General features: G+C 38.4%; 4 protein-coding genes across 4 annotated transcripts; all 4 read right to left on the bottom strand.

Annotated features, from left to right (window-relative positions):
- Nucleotides 1-1,095: 1,095 nt before the first annotated feature.
- Nucleotides 1,096-4,239, bottom strand: LOC108676621 (abscisic acid and environmental stress-inducible protein). The gene is made up of 4 exons (XM_018164735.2): nucleotides 4,201-4,239; nucleotides 3,249-3,324; nucleotides 1,531-1,959; nucleotides 1,096-1,249 (listed from the first exon to the last, which is right to left on the bottom strand). Exons 1-4 carry the CDS (start codon nucleotides 4,201-4,203, stop codon nucleotides 1,209-1,211), a joined length of 549 nt encoding a protein of 182 aa, XP_018020224.1. The 5' UTR covers nucleotides 4,204-4,239; the 3' UTR covers nucleotides 1,096-1,208.
- Nucleotides 4,240-8,076: 3,837 nt separating this feature from the next.
- Nucleotides 8,077-9,305, bottom strand: LOC108676620. The gene is made up of 2 exons (XM_018164734.2): nucleotides 8,979-9,305; nucleotides 8,077-8,268 (listed from the first exon to the last, which is right to left on the bottom strand). The coding sequence occupies exons 1-2, from the start codon at nucleotides 9,189-9,191 to the stop codon at nucleotides 8,122-8,124; spliced, it is 360 nt and encodes a 119-aa protein (XP_018020223.2). The 5' UTR covers nucleotides 9,192-9,305; the 3' UTR covers nucleotides 8,077-8,121.
- Nucleotides 9,228-10,976, bottom strand: LOC125177546 (glycine-rich RNA-binding protein 10-like). The gene is made up of 5 exons (XM_047881677.1): nucleotides 10,896-10,976; nucleotides 10,075-10,144; nucleotides 9,504-9,545; nucleotides 9,303-9,464; nucleotides 9,228-9,271 (listed from the first exon to the last, which is right to left on the bottom strand). The coding sequence occupies exons 1-5, from the start codon at nucleotides 10,896-10,898 to the stop codon at nucleotides 9,228-9,230; spliced, it is 321 nt and encodes a 106-aa protein (XP_047737633.1). The 5' UTR covers nucleotides 10,899-10,976.
- A 1,298-nt stretch (nucleotides 10,977-12,274) lies between these two features.
- Nucleotides 12,275-15,322, bottom strand: LOC108676619 (keratin-associated protein 21-1). Its single transcript, XM_018164733.2, has 4 exons — nucleotides 15,255-15,322; nucleotides 14,038-14,113; nucleotides 12,950-13,330; nucleotides 12,275-12,428 (listed from the first exon to the last, which is right to left on the bottom strand). The coding sequence occupies exons 1-4, from the start codon at nucleotides 15,288-15,290 to the stop codon at nucleotides 12,388-12,390; spliced, it is 534 nt and encodes a 177-aa protein (XP_018020222.2). The 5' UTR covers nucleotides 15,291-15,322; the 3' UTR covers nucleotides 12,275-12,387.
- Between the last annotated feature and the right edge of the window lie 1,593 nt (nucleotides 15,323-16,915).

The following is a 16,915-nucleotide window of genomic DNA, read 5'->3' as shown; positions in this document are numbered from 1 at the left end:
AAGCATGTTTAGGTTGATTTGAGTCTGGCGGAACCTTCTACTCGGAGCTCAGACGAGATTAGGTCGAGACCACGGCTTTGTTTTTATAATTTTAGTTGAAAACGGGATAATGATAGAGAATTTGGACAAAGCACCTCGTGGTGCAATTTAAAGTAAAATATGTTTTTTTTAATAAGGTCGAGATTATGTTTGGAATAATATATAATATAGCGTATTAGCGTGATTAACAACTATCGCATGGATCGCAATTGAAATTTGCTTAAAAAAATGTCCGAATAGTCGTTTCGCCTTCACAAATAGAAATGAAAAGGAAATTTAATTCAACCCACTTACCAAAGGACAATGTTAACAGAAAGCGTTGTTATTGATTGCTGAAAGATCATTATAGATTTGACGAAGTTAGGCGTCTGTTGCTAACATTTAGCGTTTAGTGCACTCAACGAAATTGCGAAGCGAGCGAAATAACGTTTTTAAAGCGAATTGGTATTGATAATAATTTTATGTTGAATACAGCTATATCGGTTCGAAGTCGAGTGAGGCTTCTACGAGCTGCTAAGTGAATTATCCATATAATATATAGATAATTACAAGCAGACGATTTCGACCCTAAACTAGGCCAAATTTCGCGCCAAAAGTATCAAACCGGTAAAAAAATTTTGGACGTTGAACTTACAAATGCGAAGATAACTGCCTTGATTGTTTTCATTTGGCTTGGGAATTGCATACGGAAATTTGGGCACAATTTGTCTAGGTACAACTTAATATCAGATTTAATGCCTTGAATTACTCGAGCTAAAACTGATTAGTGTTTGGAATCAATTTTCATTCCACCAAGACTGATCTGTTTCATTAATGTTACGTCTCCATAGTTACAAAGATAGCTTATGCATTGCTTAATCGCCAAGTTAAATGTTCGTATTGCTGCCGATGAACGTTATTTTTTATGTTCAATCAGTTTTCGCCGAGAATAAAACGATATGTTTTATACAATGAAGCATCATTGGATATCATCGTGCGTCACATTAATTATTCTAGGGATGATCCCGAAATCTGCTCTGGATATTTTCTTCATTTTAAGGAGATGAATAGTCAATCTTTACATTTGTAAAGGTTTATTCAGGTAGGAATAGGTTAGCGTTTGCGCGAGGTTAGTTAATCAGAAGCTGGAGTGGAGAGGTATGGCCGCGGGATGGTCGATCGCCTGCAGTTCAGTAGCTCGTGGAGTAGCTGCTGCCCAGGTAATTTCCTCCTGTGTAGGAAGAAACAAAATCAATGATAATGAAAATGATTAACATGAGCTGGTTGGATACTGCTTGTATGAGAAGTGCGTATAGAACGAGCACGCAATGCACAAAATCATCAGCACCAATGATTCGTGTCGACGTATTATTAATCAAAACAAGTTAATTTTATAACCATGTTAAGAAGTTGCATTTACAATGAAAGAACAGATTGATGTTTTTAAAACTAGGAAACAGATTTTTGGATTCTGATTGTTTTTATTAGCATCATATCGTCATTTAACCGAACCTGATGAGAATCTGGATGATCCCACAATTCCACCGAAGCCTCGGTTGAACCCTCCCCTGCTGAAACCAAATCCACCATCACCGTACGTGCGTTGACCGAAGCTGTCGCCGTAGCCAAATCCATTGTCGAATCCATCGTCAAATAAGCTGTTGAAACCGTTGTTAAATCCACCTCCGAAACCATCAAAGCCGTATCCTCCGCGAGTGATGGATGATCCAAGGAAAATTGGTCGACCTCTCACGATTGTGGTGCTGTATCCATTGTCAAAGCCTCCGTTGCCGTAACCACCTCTTCCAAATCCACCGCTGTTGAATCCTCCGTTGTGAAATCCACCGAATCCTCCGTTGAATCCTCTGTTATGAAATCCGCCGGATCCTCTGCTGAATCCACCACTCCCATAACTACTTCCGCTGAAGCCACCATGTGATCCTGAACGCAATTTGACAACAGAATCACATTAAAAAATAGGAAACCGAAATGTACACGATGTGTCATTTTGTCGACAACTAGCATTGAAGTATAAAAGTGAGACAAGTGGACTCTTCCGGTTTTCGTGCGAATATGCGAGATCTGCCTTATTTCTATAGCTATCGTCAAAAATGACTGCTAGCTCAGGTTATAATTATCGAAACAAATCTGACGTGCGCTCACTGGTCATTTCAGTCAGAAATATTTCAGGTTTCTTGTACTCAACCTTCTTCTCAATTATAGCTGGTAAAACAAATTTAATCGCAAATTGGACAGCTTTGCATTTCTCTTTCTGTAGTGTTAGAAAATCTAGTGTTAGTGTTAGAAAATCTATATGATGCAGAAACGATGAAGCAGTTGTTTGTTGCCGTCGTACGCCCGAGTCTAGAGTTTGGAAACGTTGTGTGGTCACCGAGATTCGAAAAGGACAGAAATTTAATAGAGAATGTTCAAAGACGTGCAACAAGGATAATTCCAGGCTTGAAGGGCAAGTCCTATGAAGAAAGATTGAAGATTATGAAGCTTCCAAGCCTCAGTTATCGACGTCTGCGTGGGGACCTCATTGAAGTATACAAGTATACTCATGGTCTATACAAGGTCCCTGAAGGGTTACTAGAATTTGAAACAAGAACCAACACCAGGGGCCACGGCTATAAGCTAAAAAAAATTGCGCTGCAACTTCTCCACGCGACAAAATTTCTTCTCGCTTCGAATCACCGACATGTGGAACAGCCTTCCCGATGACATCGTTGGAGCTCCAAGTATGAACGCGTTCAAGAACAGACTAGATAAAGCTATGGAAAAATATATGTTCAGATTTGAAATGCCTAGCTCCTTATCGAACCCGGTGGAAGTCTAGTAGCTTCTTCAAACTATCGCCAGTCATGAAAAGATCCGGTCAAATGACACGAGTTTAGATCTATGAACAAGGCACGAAATGGAAAAGAATCGGCGACAGGCCACATCAGGCCTATACTTCAGAGCCGACATCACTATGTTATGTTATGTTATGTTATGTTATGACGGTGACAAGAAATCCCCCGAAATCCAAACACAAGATAAAAAATCCCACAGCGAGCAATCAAGTAAACTCATTTGCTTGAATTTTCGTAGCGCTTCTATGCAAATTTGAACATTATTATAGATTGATATAAATAGATAGATTATACATCTAGCCGATAGATTATACATATATTCTTAAAAGCTTCCTAGTCTTTCATTCCCCTTTCATGAGACTCGTCGAATCTCACCGATGGAAGAGCTCGAATAGCTGGCCGCTGCCACAGCCACCGTCAGCGCCACCACAGCAAAAGTCAGCATACGAGCCTGCACATACAAACATTGTTTAGTCGCAGTTTTTTCTATGACACTTGCTTAGTTTGTTTAGTCATATTAATTTCTTCGTCGCAGAACTCGTGATCGCAATGAAAACTTTGAAGAAAGCAGTCCCACATCCTAAAGTATTACGAGAATGTGAAGAAGGCAATCAAGGTGTTTTTAGTTAACATCCCCAAAATAAAAATATTCTAAAAAGCATAACTAAATGTCAGTAACGGTAACTGATTGATGAAAATCTACTTCAAATCTCCATGTTAATGTACAAAACATGAGTTATTGCATGAGTAATTTTTCTTAAAGTCAGATATAGACGTTGTATTTGCACGGCCACCATAACCTTTCTCCATGAAGCCGAGAGATGAAGCTGAAGTTTCTCATTAATAACCGATTAGCTTAAATGGTTAGTCAAGACTATCGGAATAATTCTATTCTATTTCACTGACGCAACAGAGATGAACAGTTTTTTTTACGGACTGTCATTTTCAAAATCTGGAACAAATTAATAAGATTGGATGAAAAAATACAAGATAATGCGATTGGATGAAGAAAGGTTCATTTCAAGATTCAGTATCAATTTCAACGCAAGTTCGCGAGATCCAGTGAAGTTGAACTCCAACAGCTAAGCTTCGTCAATGAGGCAAGTCCTCTAATCTTATTTCGTGTCATGTCCTGCCTTTTTCTTATAATACCAAACGATATTACAGAGAAAAAGTAAGGATTTAACTGAAAAGACCTCGCAGTGATCAAGAAAACATAAACTTTTTGTCGAGAGACAAGTTTTAGAGCGGGTGAGCTAGAAATGAACTTCCCATGTGTTAGAAAGTTGAGGGTATGAAAATGCTGCAATTTGAGAGCAAATCTCACCATGTTTTCCAATCTTGAGATGAGAAGTGAATGCGTACTGTTGATGGTTGGCCATTCGTTTATATAGCTACATGTTGATGACGTCAGTGCTACACCCATGTCAACCAAGTGATATAATTGCACTGACCTCAGGCCGAGTATGGCCTCAATTAAAGCAGATTTACTCAGCATATTCTCACCGAGCGGCTCACGAGCGTCTGACGTACATACTAAGTACAGGTAGACAACGCGAGCAATGGAAATAGGAGGCGTTAGTGCAATAAACTCTTTGATTTGTGTATGGGTCAACCTTGTGATGTGAAAGTTTTCTTCATGGACGTTTATATTACTTATTCAATTGTGTTTGCGTAGTTAAAACAGTATGCCAATGTTGATTAGAATCGAGTTATCAACTACTAAGAACTGCAGTTTAAGACTTTCCATGAATAATTTAAAAGGAAACAAACTTTTTATGCCCAATTGTAGATCAAAAATGATTCGTTATCGCCAAAAGGACAGCGTGAGTCGTTTCTAGTTTGTGAGACAATTCAATGCAGGCAAGAATTCCGTATTATTTAAATACTTTGGAAGCAATTCCAATGTGTCTCTGAGAGGATACATATAAGGTTAAAATTTCTCTGAACACGGGATCAATGATTCGTTTTATTTTAAGTCCGTCAGTCTTCATGTGCGAGAGCATTCAGCTGATAGGGTCGATCGTGAGCTAAGGAGGAGAGGTCAACAATTTTGTTCTCCTCCACACTTCGTTATAGGAATACATTCCCCGCCATATATGCTATCATATATGTATATAGTTTATGAGGATCTCGTGAGTTAGTTACGGCGCAAAAAGGGTAGAGGAATTGATCAAATAGTCGATAGTGACCGACTTGCTCGCATTCTTGAGACGATTTTTCAAAAACGATCTAAAAAACGCGCTTACGTCGCTCTTGGCCTATATGTATATAGCTCCCTAATCATTATTCAAGCTTTGCTTGCCTACACTTTTTCAACGTGCGGTGACCTGACCAAACATAAGGCAGATTTTTTTGCGTAAAAATAGGTTGTAGTCTTCACGGTTGAACAACTTTTGAGTCGCAGAGTTGCCTTTGATTCAAGTCCTTTTGAGTTGATCTCTCGCCGTCTTTTCAAGTCCTTGCAAAGGAACATTGCACGAGTGATGGCCGCATTCCTCCTTTTTCTAGCACCGATCACCTGTAGTTCAGCTTCTTAAGTAGATTCATAAATGGCAGAGCTATCATTATTTTTAGGTTTGCTTAACTTGCTTGTTATCTTGCTGTTTGTGTCCAAAATACACATTACACAGATATCGCACATTAAACCGCAACGAGAATATGAGATCGCATGGCTCATTACCTGTACACTGAACAACAAATTCCAGCATTTTTTCGTGGAAATGTGTTAAGTGATCTAGACTAATTCGGGTCCACTGATTTAAAAAATCATAACTGATTTGCTCTGTCACGGCAGGATTTTTAGTCGCAATAATACTTATTGGCCTATAAGTGATCATTTCAATGAAATAAAATACTTCAAGAAGAGCAGTAGGCCGATGTATCTGGTTGACACAGCGTGAAGCATGTGGCCCTTGTCGACCCAGCCAAGATTATCCTTAAATTAACCAAACCCAAAACGGCTTGGTTGATGAAAAAATGTTCGGGCAAAGGACCTGAATGATCGAGCGTTTGTTGTTATACATGAAGGAGAAGTTTGGCATCATTATGTTGGAGGCCATGATCGAGGCTGAGGTCTTTCTGGACCTCAAATCCGAAATCAACAAATCTATAGACAAAAGAGTCGATAGCGTGGATGATCTTCTAAGTTGTGGCTGACAATTTCTTAGGAAACGAGCGCGCGGACAACAATGCAGAAATAGGTAGTGCAAACGCTGCTAGAGTCATTCAGGATATTTGAATCCAGGTTGTCCCTCAAAATCCATCTTCTACACCCGCACCTGAATTTCTACCCTATAGCACTATGGGTGCGTCTCTGACGAGCAAGGCGAGCGATTCCAGCGTGAGATTTCACTCGCGGAGACATGTCATGGTTCAACCATAGAGACGCGTTACCAAGGGCGGCACAACTAGAACGTGATACGCGACATCTAGCTGCTGGTTCCTGCAGCGTGCATGCAGCAAAATTACCCATATAACAGAGAGCAGCACAAACGCAAAGCCATGTGAATGCCTAAATTATTTTTATTTACATTCCAGGGGCATTGCCGCGTTTGTCCGATTTTGGGCATTCGTGGTGAAAAATATATATATATATATAAATACAATTTTCTACCTTTCGTAGAAATATAACCTTTGCAAAAAGAGACTCAATAACTAAAAATCTTAACGTGATACAGTGAAACGGTTATGATTTTTAAATCAGCTACTCAAATTAGTCCAATTATGTTCCCAAATATTCGGTTAATAAATTATTGTTGTTCAGTGCTATGAAGCAAGCTTTGACGCATCATGCGAGTTCTTGGCTTAAGTTTTAGCGGCTGCACTCTAATTGAACAACACGGTGTTCTCGGAAATTCATATCCCAAGTTATTGTTAATACCGCCACGGGATGAATAAAATGTTAGTGTGAACGCGGCATGGCGCTGCAGAGGTGATTTATCTGCACTTTGATATTCTGCTCCGTGCCTCACTTTCTCAAATAACTCTCAATAAATTGGTTGAATTCGTGTTCTTCTATTTTATTTCCCATTGCAGATAATCTTTTATCTCATTGTCCGACTTCATTTCGTCTTGACGTGTTATGTGTTTCGATTTGTAGCTGGGATGATAAAAAAAGCGTGTTTATACAGCTGTTTACGCTAATACTCAGAAGATGATTAACAATTTTGTCTCTGAAGTGATTATGCAGTCTGAATCAACTCTCCCTGTATACCAAGTGTTTATAAATTTAACAATCCAGTTTTGACTGCAGGCGTACAAGTTCAATTAATATAAACTTTAAGCTTGTAGAGACGAAACGAGTATGTAAACAAAGTTGTTAGTTAATTTATTATTGTTAAATTAATAATATTTTAATTACAAATTTTCATGCGAACAATATATAATATTCTCATGCGATGAAAGGGAATTGCGTCAATTAAGTCAAGCTTCGAGTTATGAACATTCATTTGAATTACTATCTAAGCTACTTGACACACCTATCGTTAACCGCTTGTTCATGCTAACTTCTCTGTTTCATCACAAACGACTTTACCAAAGTCCTCAAAATTTCTCTCTTTCTGCCAGGCTCCCTCATCAATGATACCTGAGGAGGTAAGCTCGAATCTTTCCATTACTTTACACAAGCCGTGCATCTTAAATTCCAAGTTCTGTGCCAGAGAACATTCACTTCAAAAGTCTTCCTCGTGCTGCACGCCTTTGCATCGTTTGTTAGCCATGTTTCTGACTTTTTGTAATAGCATTGCACTGAGTAATACAGAGTGTGGCGAGATGAAATAAACATCCCATGTGCTCCTCAGCGAAGAACATTTACTCGTGCTTAATTTAACTGCGTCTCGCTCCTATTTCTTGTTCGCAAATCATTAAATTCATGAATTGCTTCAACCAATATTGTCATTTAATTTTCCGTGTGAAGATCGCTGATCACAACGCATTGGAAAGGATTCCGCTCGCATCGATATCTACTTTTATGAAGATCAAAGCACTGCTCGTATCCGTATGGGAGTTTCATTGAATCGGATTTTTTGGGTATATGCTCAAAATTGCAATCATACATCGCAGTACCATTCAAATCTTTACAGGAGGAAATGAGATTGCAGTATCGAGAGATAAGGATCTATTTGCAGTGAATTTTCAATTGCTTTCTTTCTGAGATCGAGTTTCCAATATTTCGAGCTGATGAGTGAAGTGAAACTCAAAGAGAATTTAAGTTTTATTTTTCTTGTCCTATCAGAAACCTTAAGCTTTATCTTTCGGATCTTTGTAACATACAAAACTGTGATATCAAAACGTTTGAAGTTGTAGCAAGACCGGTGGCTTTTGAGTTGAATGATTGTCTAGGAGATCGCAGTTCAGTAGCTCCTGCGGAAACCGCCGCCCTTGCCACCTCCTCCTGACAAACGGACAGAGTATATCAATTGAAGACTACGACAAAACAATTAAAGACTGAGACAAAATAATTAAAGAAAACGACAAAACAATAGAAAACTGACTCAAAATAAATAAAGACTGCGACAAAATTATTAAAGAGTGAGACAAAACAATTAAAGACTAAAACAAAATAATTAAAGACTGCGACAAAACAATTAAAGACTGAAAGAAAATAATTAAAGACTGTGACAAAACAATCAAAGACTGCAACAAAACAATTGAAGCCTACGATGCTTCACGGTGGACACAATTGAACGTCTTTAGATTTGATACATAAAAATCAAGAGAAATTTCACAGCATTTTTTGTTTTAAAATTAAATTAGAATGAACAATCTGAGATATAATGCATAGAGAGGGGATTCACAAAATCTTTATAGTTGAAATCATTATACAATCCTGACGTGTGCACCATTTAATTAAATTAATTAACATATTTAACATGTTCATTGATAAAACATTAGTATCGATAATGAAGCATTGACTAGTTAATGACTACTCATGCCTATAGAACTGTTTCCGAAAGGTGACGGTTTTTCGTGTCGAATATAATATGCAAACAAAAAGTAAAAATTGACGAGCCACGCATGCTCCAATTCCGGACATTGACGCCTGAAAGGTTCTGCAAAATTCTATAAATAATTTTTTTTCAAAACCTTGCCTCATTTCCTTACCTGATGCGAATCCAACAGAGCCACCGTAGCTTCCGTATCCACCACCACCGCGTCCTCCACCGAAGCCTCCTCCTCCCTTGCTGAATCCACCTCCTCCATGGCTGATGCCACCGCCGCCATGGCTGAAGCCACCTCCACCAAAACCTCCCTTGCCTCCAAATCCTCCACCACCAAAGCCACCACCACCTCCACCGTATCCACCACCTCCACCATGAGAAGTTGATGACCCAAGGAATACGCCTTGACCTTTCACGATTGAAACTCCGCCTCCTTTACCATAACCACCGCCGCCGCTGAATCCACCTCCGCCAAATCCACCACCACCAAATCCACCACCACCAAATCCACCACCACCAAATCCACCACCGCCAAATCCACCACCTCCTTTACTAAATCCACCGCCGCTGCTAAATCCACCGCCGCTGCTAAATCCACCACCGCTGCTAAATCCACCACCACCAAATCCACCGCCTCCAAATCCACCACCACCGAACCCACCACCTCCTTTACCAAATCCACCACCACCACCCCCGCCATAGCCTCGTCCACCACCGCCATATCCACCACCTGTAGGACAACACAATGGCAATTACCTTGTCATATGAAGAGGAACACTCGTGCCATTTATTTTTCCGAAGCAGCAATCTCATTATCTTGGATACCAGCCAGAGAGATCTATTGTAAGTTATAGTAATTTTAATATTTCTTATAGTGCTTCAGATTTACATTGAATTTGGCAGCATAAAAAAATTGTATAATGTAAATGATATCAAAATATCGTACGGGATTGATCAAATGTCATATAAGGGGATTGATCAAATTAGGGCTGTGATCCAGTAGCATAATGCGACTTTTTGGAATGCAACAAGTAATGATATATCAAATTACGAGATTAACAAAAATATACGACACCCTGAGTTATAATAACTTTCATCATTAGTCTGCTTAAAGCACAAATTCAACAAGAATTTAAATGCAAAGAAGACGTCAAGGTAATTCACCATATCAAATTCACGTTTTCATCGAAGTTATGGTAAACTTGCTAGGCGTTATCTTTGCTTTTAAACGCTGAGTTATGCGATGCTACAAGTCTCACCGCCAGAGCCGCCCCAGCCTGCGACCACGGCCACCGTCAGCGCCACCACAGCAAGCGTCAGCAATCGAGCCTGCAGGTACAGTTTTGAATCATTACGATCATATCACGTGGCTCCTTTAATATTTTATTAAAAATAATATATCGATTTTGAAGTTATGGTAAATTATAACGATACAGCATAGTTTTCAAATACTTGAGCTGTGATGAAAATTACTTATCAGGTTCGTGATACCTGAGGATTGCGTCCATTACACCCAAAATGTGTTATTTAATACCTAATATGAAGCAAGAAAATTTACTGTTCTTACGTTTTTGGGAATGTAACTAAATATGCTAGCTTTTTCTCACTTCATATGTAGAGTTGAGGCAGACTCTAGCATTTTGTACATGGATGCAAAATCATCATGGTAAGTAATATTGTAGATATGATTGTCGTGTGAGGTTCAGAGGCGAGTATCCTATAATACGCATGAACGGACTTTCAGCAAGGAACGCATAGAGCTATTGACAGCTCGAAACTATCAAGGGAATGTGCTTTATGTATAATATTTTTTATTTTATGAAGTTTTCCTCGACAACGAAAAATTCTGTTTCTACTTCTCGTTCACTGCAAATATTTAGGCGATAGCTGAGCTGAGCAAACTCTGTATAAACACGAACTCTGCAACTACCTGTGAAGTACAGGATTAGAAAATTACCAGACAAAAATGAAATTTTATTGTCGGAAATGTCCAGCAAAGAATAAAAATTAAAAATTCCGAACACTGGAAAGAACCTGCAATTACGTTTTCCTTGATCAGAGCGGCCTGTCGAAGTCTTACCATGTTTCCCAGTTGGATGCTCGAGTTGACTATGACTTGAACTGCGGACGCTTCCTTTTATAGCTGCCGGCCGGCGGCGCTGCAGCGATGATACGGCAGGCAAAACTGATCACCGGCACCTAAGCTGGCGGACCTTCAACAGAGTGACCCTGAGCTTCAGTTTATGCTGACTCTAATGGATTATTCTTTTAGGTTCTAAAGCTTAAATCGTTGTCAGTCTGTTCTCTCGTCACGGAAAACGTTCGTATTCACTAAGACCTATTAGACATGAAAGATTTATAAGAATTTATAAGAAATAAATCTAGTTTTTATAATCAATTATAGTTAGCCCTGGAATTACTGAAACATTATTTCCAGTTACATACATTCTCACTGTTGGTGTACCAGAAACGATTATGCATTCTGCTGTCTTCTACACTTTAAAACAAACTGTTTTCTCAGATTCATCAGACATTTTATGAAATATTATATTTACTGTAATAATTTCAGTCTTGGATGAGACTGAAAGACCTCGCTTCAACGCAAATGCCTTGATTTCCATAATTTTTGAGGTCTTACATATTTAAATATAATTTAAATTCACGACGCCCAGTTTCTCAATGTCATGCCCGCAGCATGAAACAATCACGATATCTTAGTAGCAATTTGTTCTTGTTGTTCTTTGCACTATATATTACTTGCTGTAACTGTAAACTATTTTTGTGCTGCGTATAGTATGGAAAATAAGTATGCTATCGAGGATGAATATAGGAATAATTTAACCGACTGCTAGCACAGCCATCCAGAGCAATGAAGCCGACAAGCTCGTGCTCTGTTAGCTCTGGTATAACGACAATATGTGAAATTCAACGTATATTTCTTTTTAAGTAGAATGCTTCATCTCATGTCGAAATGATTCATGTACTTCCAATCTCTTGCATAAATGATAATAATCGAAATGAATTACACGTTGACGTGTTGATTTTGATGTTCACATATGACGGTCGTGTTGGCATACATCAATGACTTTTGACGATAAATTCACTGATTAAAGTTGAAATTACGCTTGTTAAAGTATTACTTCTTCGCAGCCTCTGCATCAAAGAGCAAGTGAAATCGTCAAGTTATTGGTAACCTTCGGCCGATCGGCTCCTCGCAGTATCTCTTCAATACATCAAAAATACGTAAACTAATTAAGAAATTACGGTGGACTATTTCCAAGTCACTTGGAAATAATTAGTGAATTAGACTTTCGAATTGCCGAATTTTTTTCAACGCTTAATCTAATATTTATATTGTTGGTCTATCAATAACTGAATTTTTCTTGTTCGCTGCTCTCTATAATGATCCCTGGGCTCCCTTCAATGATTCCAAAATTTTAGGGAGATTAAGAGTCAATCTTTACACTTGTAAAGGTTTATTCAGGTAGGAGTAGGTTAGCGTTTGCGCGAGGTTAGTTAATCAGAAGCTGGAGTGGAGAGGTATGGCCGCGGGATGGTCGATCGCCTGCAGTTCAGTAGCTCGTGGAGTAGCTGCTGCCCAGGTAATTTCCTCCTGCGTAGGAAGAAACAAAATTAAATTAATGATAATAAAAACGATTTACATGAGTGGATTGAATTCTGTACCCGACACAAAGGAAAAACTTTATTATGAAAAAACCTTAACTTTTACGAAATTGCAATTATCAAGTCAACATTCAATGATATTGTTGTTTTGATATGATATTTGTATTTCACATGTAAACTTACATTAAATAAGTGTTTGTGTTATTTTGTTGGATAAGCATTAATTAAATAAAGTTTTTACTTTGTGTCGGATACTTTTTGTACCCACTATAATTAAATCCGCGGTTATGTTAAAGCACGCGCTTATTTGATTCGCAATATTGAAGTAGCGTTGAAAGAAGCTTCCAGCAATATATATAAGCATTCGCACACATAGTATTTTAAGTATGAATAAAATCTGCTCTCTCTGCTTTTGGTGCAAATATTTTTTAAAATTGATCGAATTTTAAAAATCACAGAAAAAATTCTCTGAAGCGAAATGGCCGTAGATGAACCTCTATATAAACCCACCGAAACCACCGAAGCCTCGGTTAAATCCATTATTGAAGCCAATTCCACCATAACCGTAGCCTCCTGGGATGTAGCTTCCACCAAATCCATTGCCGAATCCATTACCATATCCAATTCCGTAGCCACTTCCGTAGCCACTGCCGAATCCATTTCCGTAGAGACTTCCGAATCCATTTCCGTATCCATTTCCATATAGATTTCCGTATCCATGTCCAAATCCGTTTCCAAATCCACCTAGATCATATCCATGAGAGATGGATGATCCGAGGTGGATTGGTTGACCTCTAGTGATGTAGCTTAAACCGCTGCCCAATCTGTTGCCGAAACCTCCGCTTCCGTAGCCGCCGGTGCTGTAACTAGTGCTGACGAGTCCGCCATGTCCTGAACGCAATGTCGTAATAAAATCAATATTCATAGTTTAAAAAAGACTGAAAATGCACCTAATTCTTTTTCTTGTCATCATTTATCATCTAAGTTTTGACGTAGAGTAGCAAACTTCAATAATATCAATTATATAAATTTTTGTAAACGGATTTCATACACACAAATATTGAAGCCGTTCGTGCAAATTTTGATGTTTATGTGACTTTTTTATCAGTGAAGAATGCCCGATATATTTTTATTATTTTTTATAACATGAGATGAGTTTGTAAGAACTTTCTATAATCTGCACGTGGCTATTACGAGTAGGTACATCAAAATCAATCAAATATGAAATGAAGCGCTTCTTAAGTATCCTCAAAGTACCTGCAGAACCTTTGATTAAAATGTAATTCAATTTGAATCACTAAAACGGAAGCCAATTATGTGACCTCATATGCAGACTGCGTAACGGACCGTCCGTAACAACGATGACATCATCCTGCATCCTTCAGAATAACATCACTGAATTCTTCGAAACCTTGGAGGTAAAGTTTTGAATGGGGGATGGCGGTTTGATTGAATGATTTTTAGTGCAGCTATTTATTTTTTTTACCATCAATGTTAACGTAAAATTTTATATCACAGCCTTAGTGTGATATTACGTATAGTTTGACGACTCCAATAAACTTTTATTCTAAATTTACGAGACTAGCAGAATTTCTCACCGACTGAGGAGCTGTCATATGTGGCCGCTGCTACGACCACTGTCAGCGCCACCACAGCCAAACTCAGCATACGAGCCTGCACATAAAATTCATTTTTCTATGGTAATTATGCATTTTCATAGAAGACTTTATATGAATTAAGTATTCTGTCCTCTTGCAAACTATTTCTGCTAAATTCAATCATTGATGTCAAATGAATTCTATCATCTTGTATAAACTTACCGTAATTTTGGGGAAGATTATGGAAAAGAAACGCAAAAATGCAGTTAATACGTAATGAAATATTCGTGGAGTTATTGTTAAACAAGAGGTATATATATACTGTCATTAATGGTTACCTCGAATAATTTACTGCCAATGCTCTTAAATAGACTACTTTTTTGACATGTCCCGTAATAAGGCACTTCAGAATTCAAAGTAGGTAATCAAAAAATTATTCAAAGCTTACTCCTTGGTTTTGACCGAGAAAGCTGCATTAATTTTCTTCATCTCATTTGATATTGAATGTTCATAATTCAAATGCTCTTTTCTAGCGTGAAAATAATACTAACATGAGTCAACCCATGGAACCAAAGCTAACTTATTGAAGAAATGTACTGAAGAAAGAATTTGTAGCCCATGTGCTGAGAATATGAGTTCGAGTAACTCTTCCAAATGTCGAAGCTAGACGGCGTCATGATTAGCCGCCGCAGTAGTCGATGATTCTACAGTCCCTTATCAGACAGAATAGACGACAAAAACAATGAAAATTACTTGATTTCTGTCTTTTCTGATATATCAACTTCGTGTTGTCGCTTAATTATTAACGAATTTGAACTAAGACCGCATTTGATTATACAGGAGAAACTGTACTTGGCAATACAATTAAGTTAGCAGTTGTTATATTTTGAGCCCCCGTAAGTTACGTGGACATGTCACATGAGGCAGGCATTGTTGCCCGAATATTTTGGACACATCTGTCTTGGACTTCAGTGACTCGCGTTCGTCCTGACTCTAGTTCCCTGGTTAAATTTGAAATGTGTTCGTGCCCTGGTCCAGCCAATCAAATGATGTAAGTTTAAACGAGATCCAATTAAACTGAATAGACTTTTGGTGATCAATCTAACACACGCTTAATGTCAATGAAGATGCTGTGAAGCGTCTGAGCTAGGAATGAGCTATCCAAGCTGTGAATAGTCGAGAATGGGTTACGCCTGTAATTTTAGAGCAATTCTCACCATGTTTTCCAATCTGCAGACTAGATGTGAATGCATACTGTTGCTTGTTGGTTATCCGTATATATAGCCACAGGTTGATTTCGTCAGGACTACATACATGTTAACTAAGTGATTTTATTTTCCAAGTCTGGCCTCAATTAAAGCAGATTTACTGAGCATATTCTCAACAAACGGCACTCGACCGTCTGACGTACATACCAAGTAATAGTGGACAAAGCGAAGAATGGAAACGGGAGGGGTGCTTTTAATAAGATTGTTCGTATGTGACTGGATTAACCTTGGAAGTAAAAATTTAGCGCTGAAATTGCCCTGACTATCGCGTTTCTTTAAGAAATGTCCGTTTGGATCAGCATCATGCTACTTTCTCTACTGAACTCTGGGGGCAAGTTGATGGCGTTTAAAAAAAAATTCGAATGAAAATGAGACCATGAAACAAATTTAATATGCCTTTCCTACAAAGTGGAGTGGTTCCATGATAATGTACATTAAAATTAACATGGAATCCATTCGCGTCATGATTCCATGGAGAAAAGGTTTTTTATTATCGCATTTTACTGATCTGTGATTAGCAAGGCCAATTGAACTAATTTGCATGCTACAGTATTTACTAGTTGTTAAAATTTGCCGAAGAGTTAATCATTACTTCAACCGATGAGTAGCCACAATCGAACCATCGCACCTAAAATGGCCGTCAGTGGAAACTGGGCAAGTCCCATAATTTTTATCACAGTACATTAAGTCTCGTGGTCACTGTTCACCGTGGCATTGTGGACCATCAAGAACTTATGACAAACAGTCAAACACGATAGCGATGACATAATCGTAATATTACGAGAGACCAAATCAAGCAGTATATGCTTACAGATTCAGAGAAACCTCGCTTATTTTAAAACGTACCATTGATTAATTGGTGCTTCTTGCGTGGTTGGCTAAGCTCGTTTTCAGGTTCAATGTTTAAACCGTCCTTAGTCGGGCCGGACCTCAGCGACGAAAAGTAACCTCTGGACTGACACCGTAAGTTTCACGTTAAGAATTCCAATTAGGAACCGAGAATAATTTTTTGGAAACATTTTGAAGAACTTTTGTAAGAAAACTATCACTTTGTGGGATAATTTTGTTCTGCGTATACTCACCAGCTCGTCACTGTGATTCTCGTCTAATCAATGTACAAGAAGCTAGTTTGGACATCTCGCGGTTCTTTCAAGGTTCATAAATTGTACACCGGATACGCTTAGTAATTCGTCCTCAAAGGCAATAGATTGCAAGTTAAAGGCCGATATCCATTTGAACTTCCATTGTTTTCTGGCTGGAGCTGGTTCAGGAATATAAATTGAGGTGAATTGATTGCTTCCTTTGTGGTTAGTTGACCAGCCTGTCACTGAATGATTATTTCAGACCAATTTCTCACGACTATATATTCACACATCCTTGTAGCGGGGAAAAAAATTAATGAGATTTGCCAAGATCTACAGCGAATTTTTCTCGCTTCTATAAATAACGAATAAGATCCACTTCACATTCTGAGAATTTCCCAGATGAGAGATTTCCGCGAGAAAAACTCGTAATATATTCTCTTGGAATTATAATTTTTGCTTTTGTAAGTAGGAACGCCTTCAAGTTCCTAATTTCAGTGACTAAAATTTGTACTTTATTTCGTGTTT

Source organism: Hyalella azteca, unplaced genomic scaffold (assembly GCF_000764305.2).
Source record: "Hyalella azteca isolate HAZT.00-mixed unplaced genomic scaffold, Hazt_2.0.2 contig8570, whole genome shotgun sequence".
NCBI lineage: Eukaryota > Metazoa > Arthropoda > Malacostraca > Amphipoda > Hyalellidae > Hyalella > Hyalella azteca.
The sequence above is the reverse complement of the archived record's forward strand: the minus strand, read 5'-3'. Positions and strand labels throughout refer to the sequence as shown.

Coding starts and splice junctions, on each gene's coding strand:
- LOC108676619 (XM_018164733.2), bottom strand. CDS start 15,290: ATGCATTCACATCTAGTCTGCAGATTGGAAAACATG. Junction 13,331..14,037: donor ATATGACAGCTCCTCAGTCG/GTGAGAAATTCT, acceptor CATTGCGTTCAG/GACATGGCGGACTCGTCAGC. Junction 12,429..12,949: donor CCGAGGCTTCGGTGGTTTCG/GTGGGTTTATAT, acceptor CTTCCTACGCAG/GAGGAAATTACCTGGGCAGC.
- LOC108676621 (XM_018164735.2), bottom strand. Junction 1,960..3,248: donor CTATTCGAGCTCTTCCATCG/GTGAGATTCGAC, acceptor AATTGCGTTCAG/GATCACATGGTGGCTTCAGC. Junction 1,250..1,530: donor ATCATCCAGATTCTCATCAG/GTTCGGTTAAAT, acceptor CTTCCTACACAG/GAGGAAATTACCTGGGCAGC.
- LOC108676620 (XM_018164734.2), bottom strand. CDS start 9,191: ATGGTGGAGGTGGTGGATACGGTGGAGGTGGTGGTGGCTTTGGTGGTG. Junction 8,269..8,978: donor CTCTGTTGGATTCGCATCAG/GTAAGGAAATGA, acceptor TCCGTTTGTCAG/GAGGAGGTGGCAAGGGCGGC.
- LOC125177546 (XM_047881677.1), bottom strand. Junction 9,546..10,074: donor AGGCTGGGGCGGCTCTGGCG/GTGAGACTTGTA, acceptor GTTGTCCTACAG/GTGGTGGATATGGCGGTGGT. Junction 9,272..9,302: donor ATTTGGTGGTGGTGGATTTG/GTGGTGGTGGAT, acceptor AGGTGGATTCAG/CGGCGGCGGTGGTTATGGTA.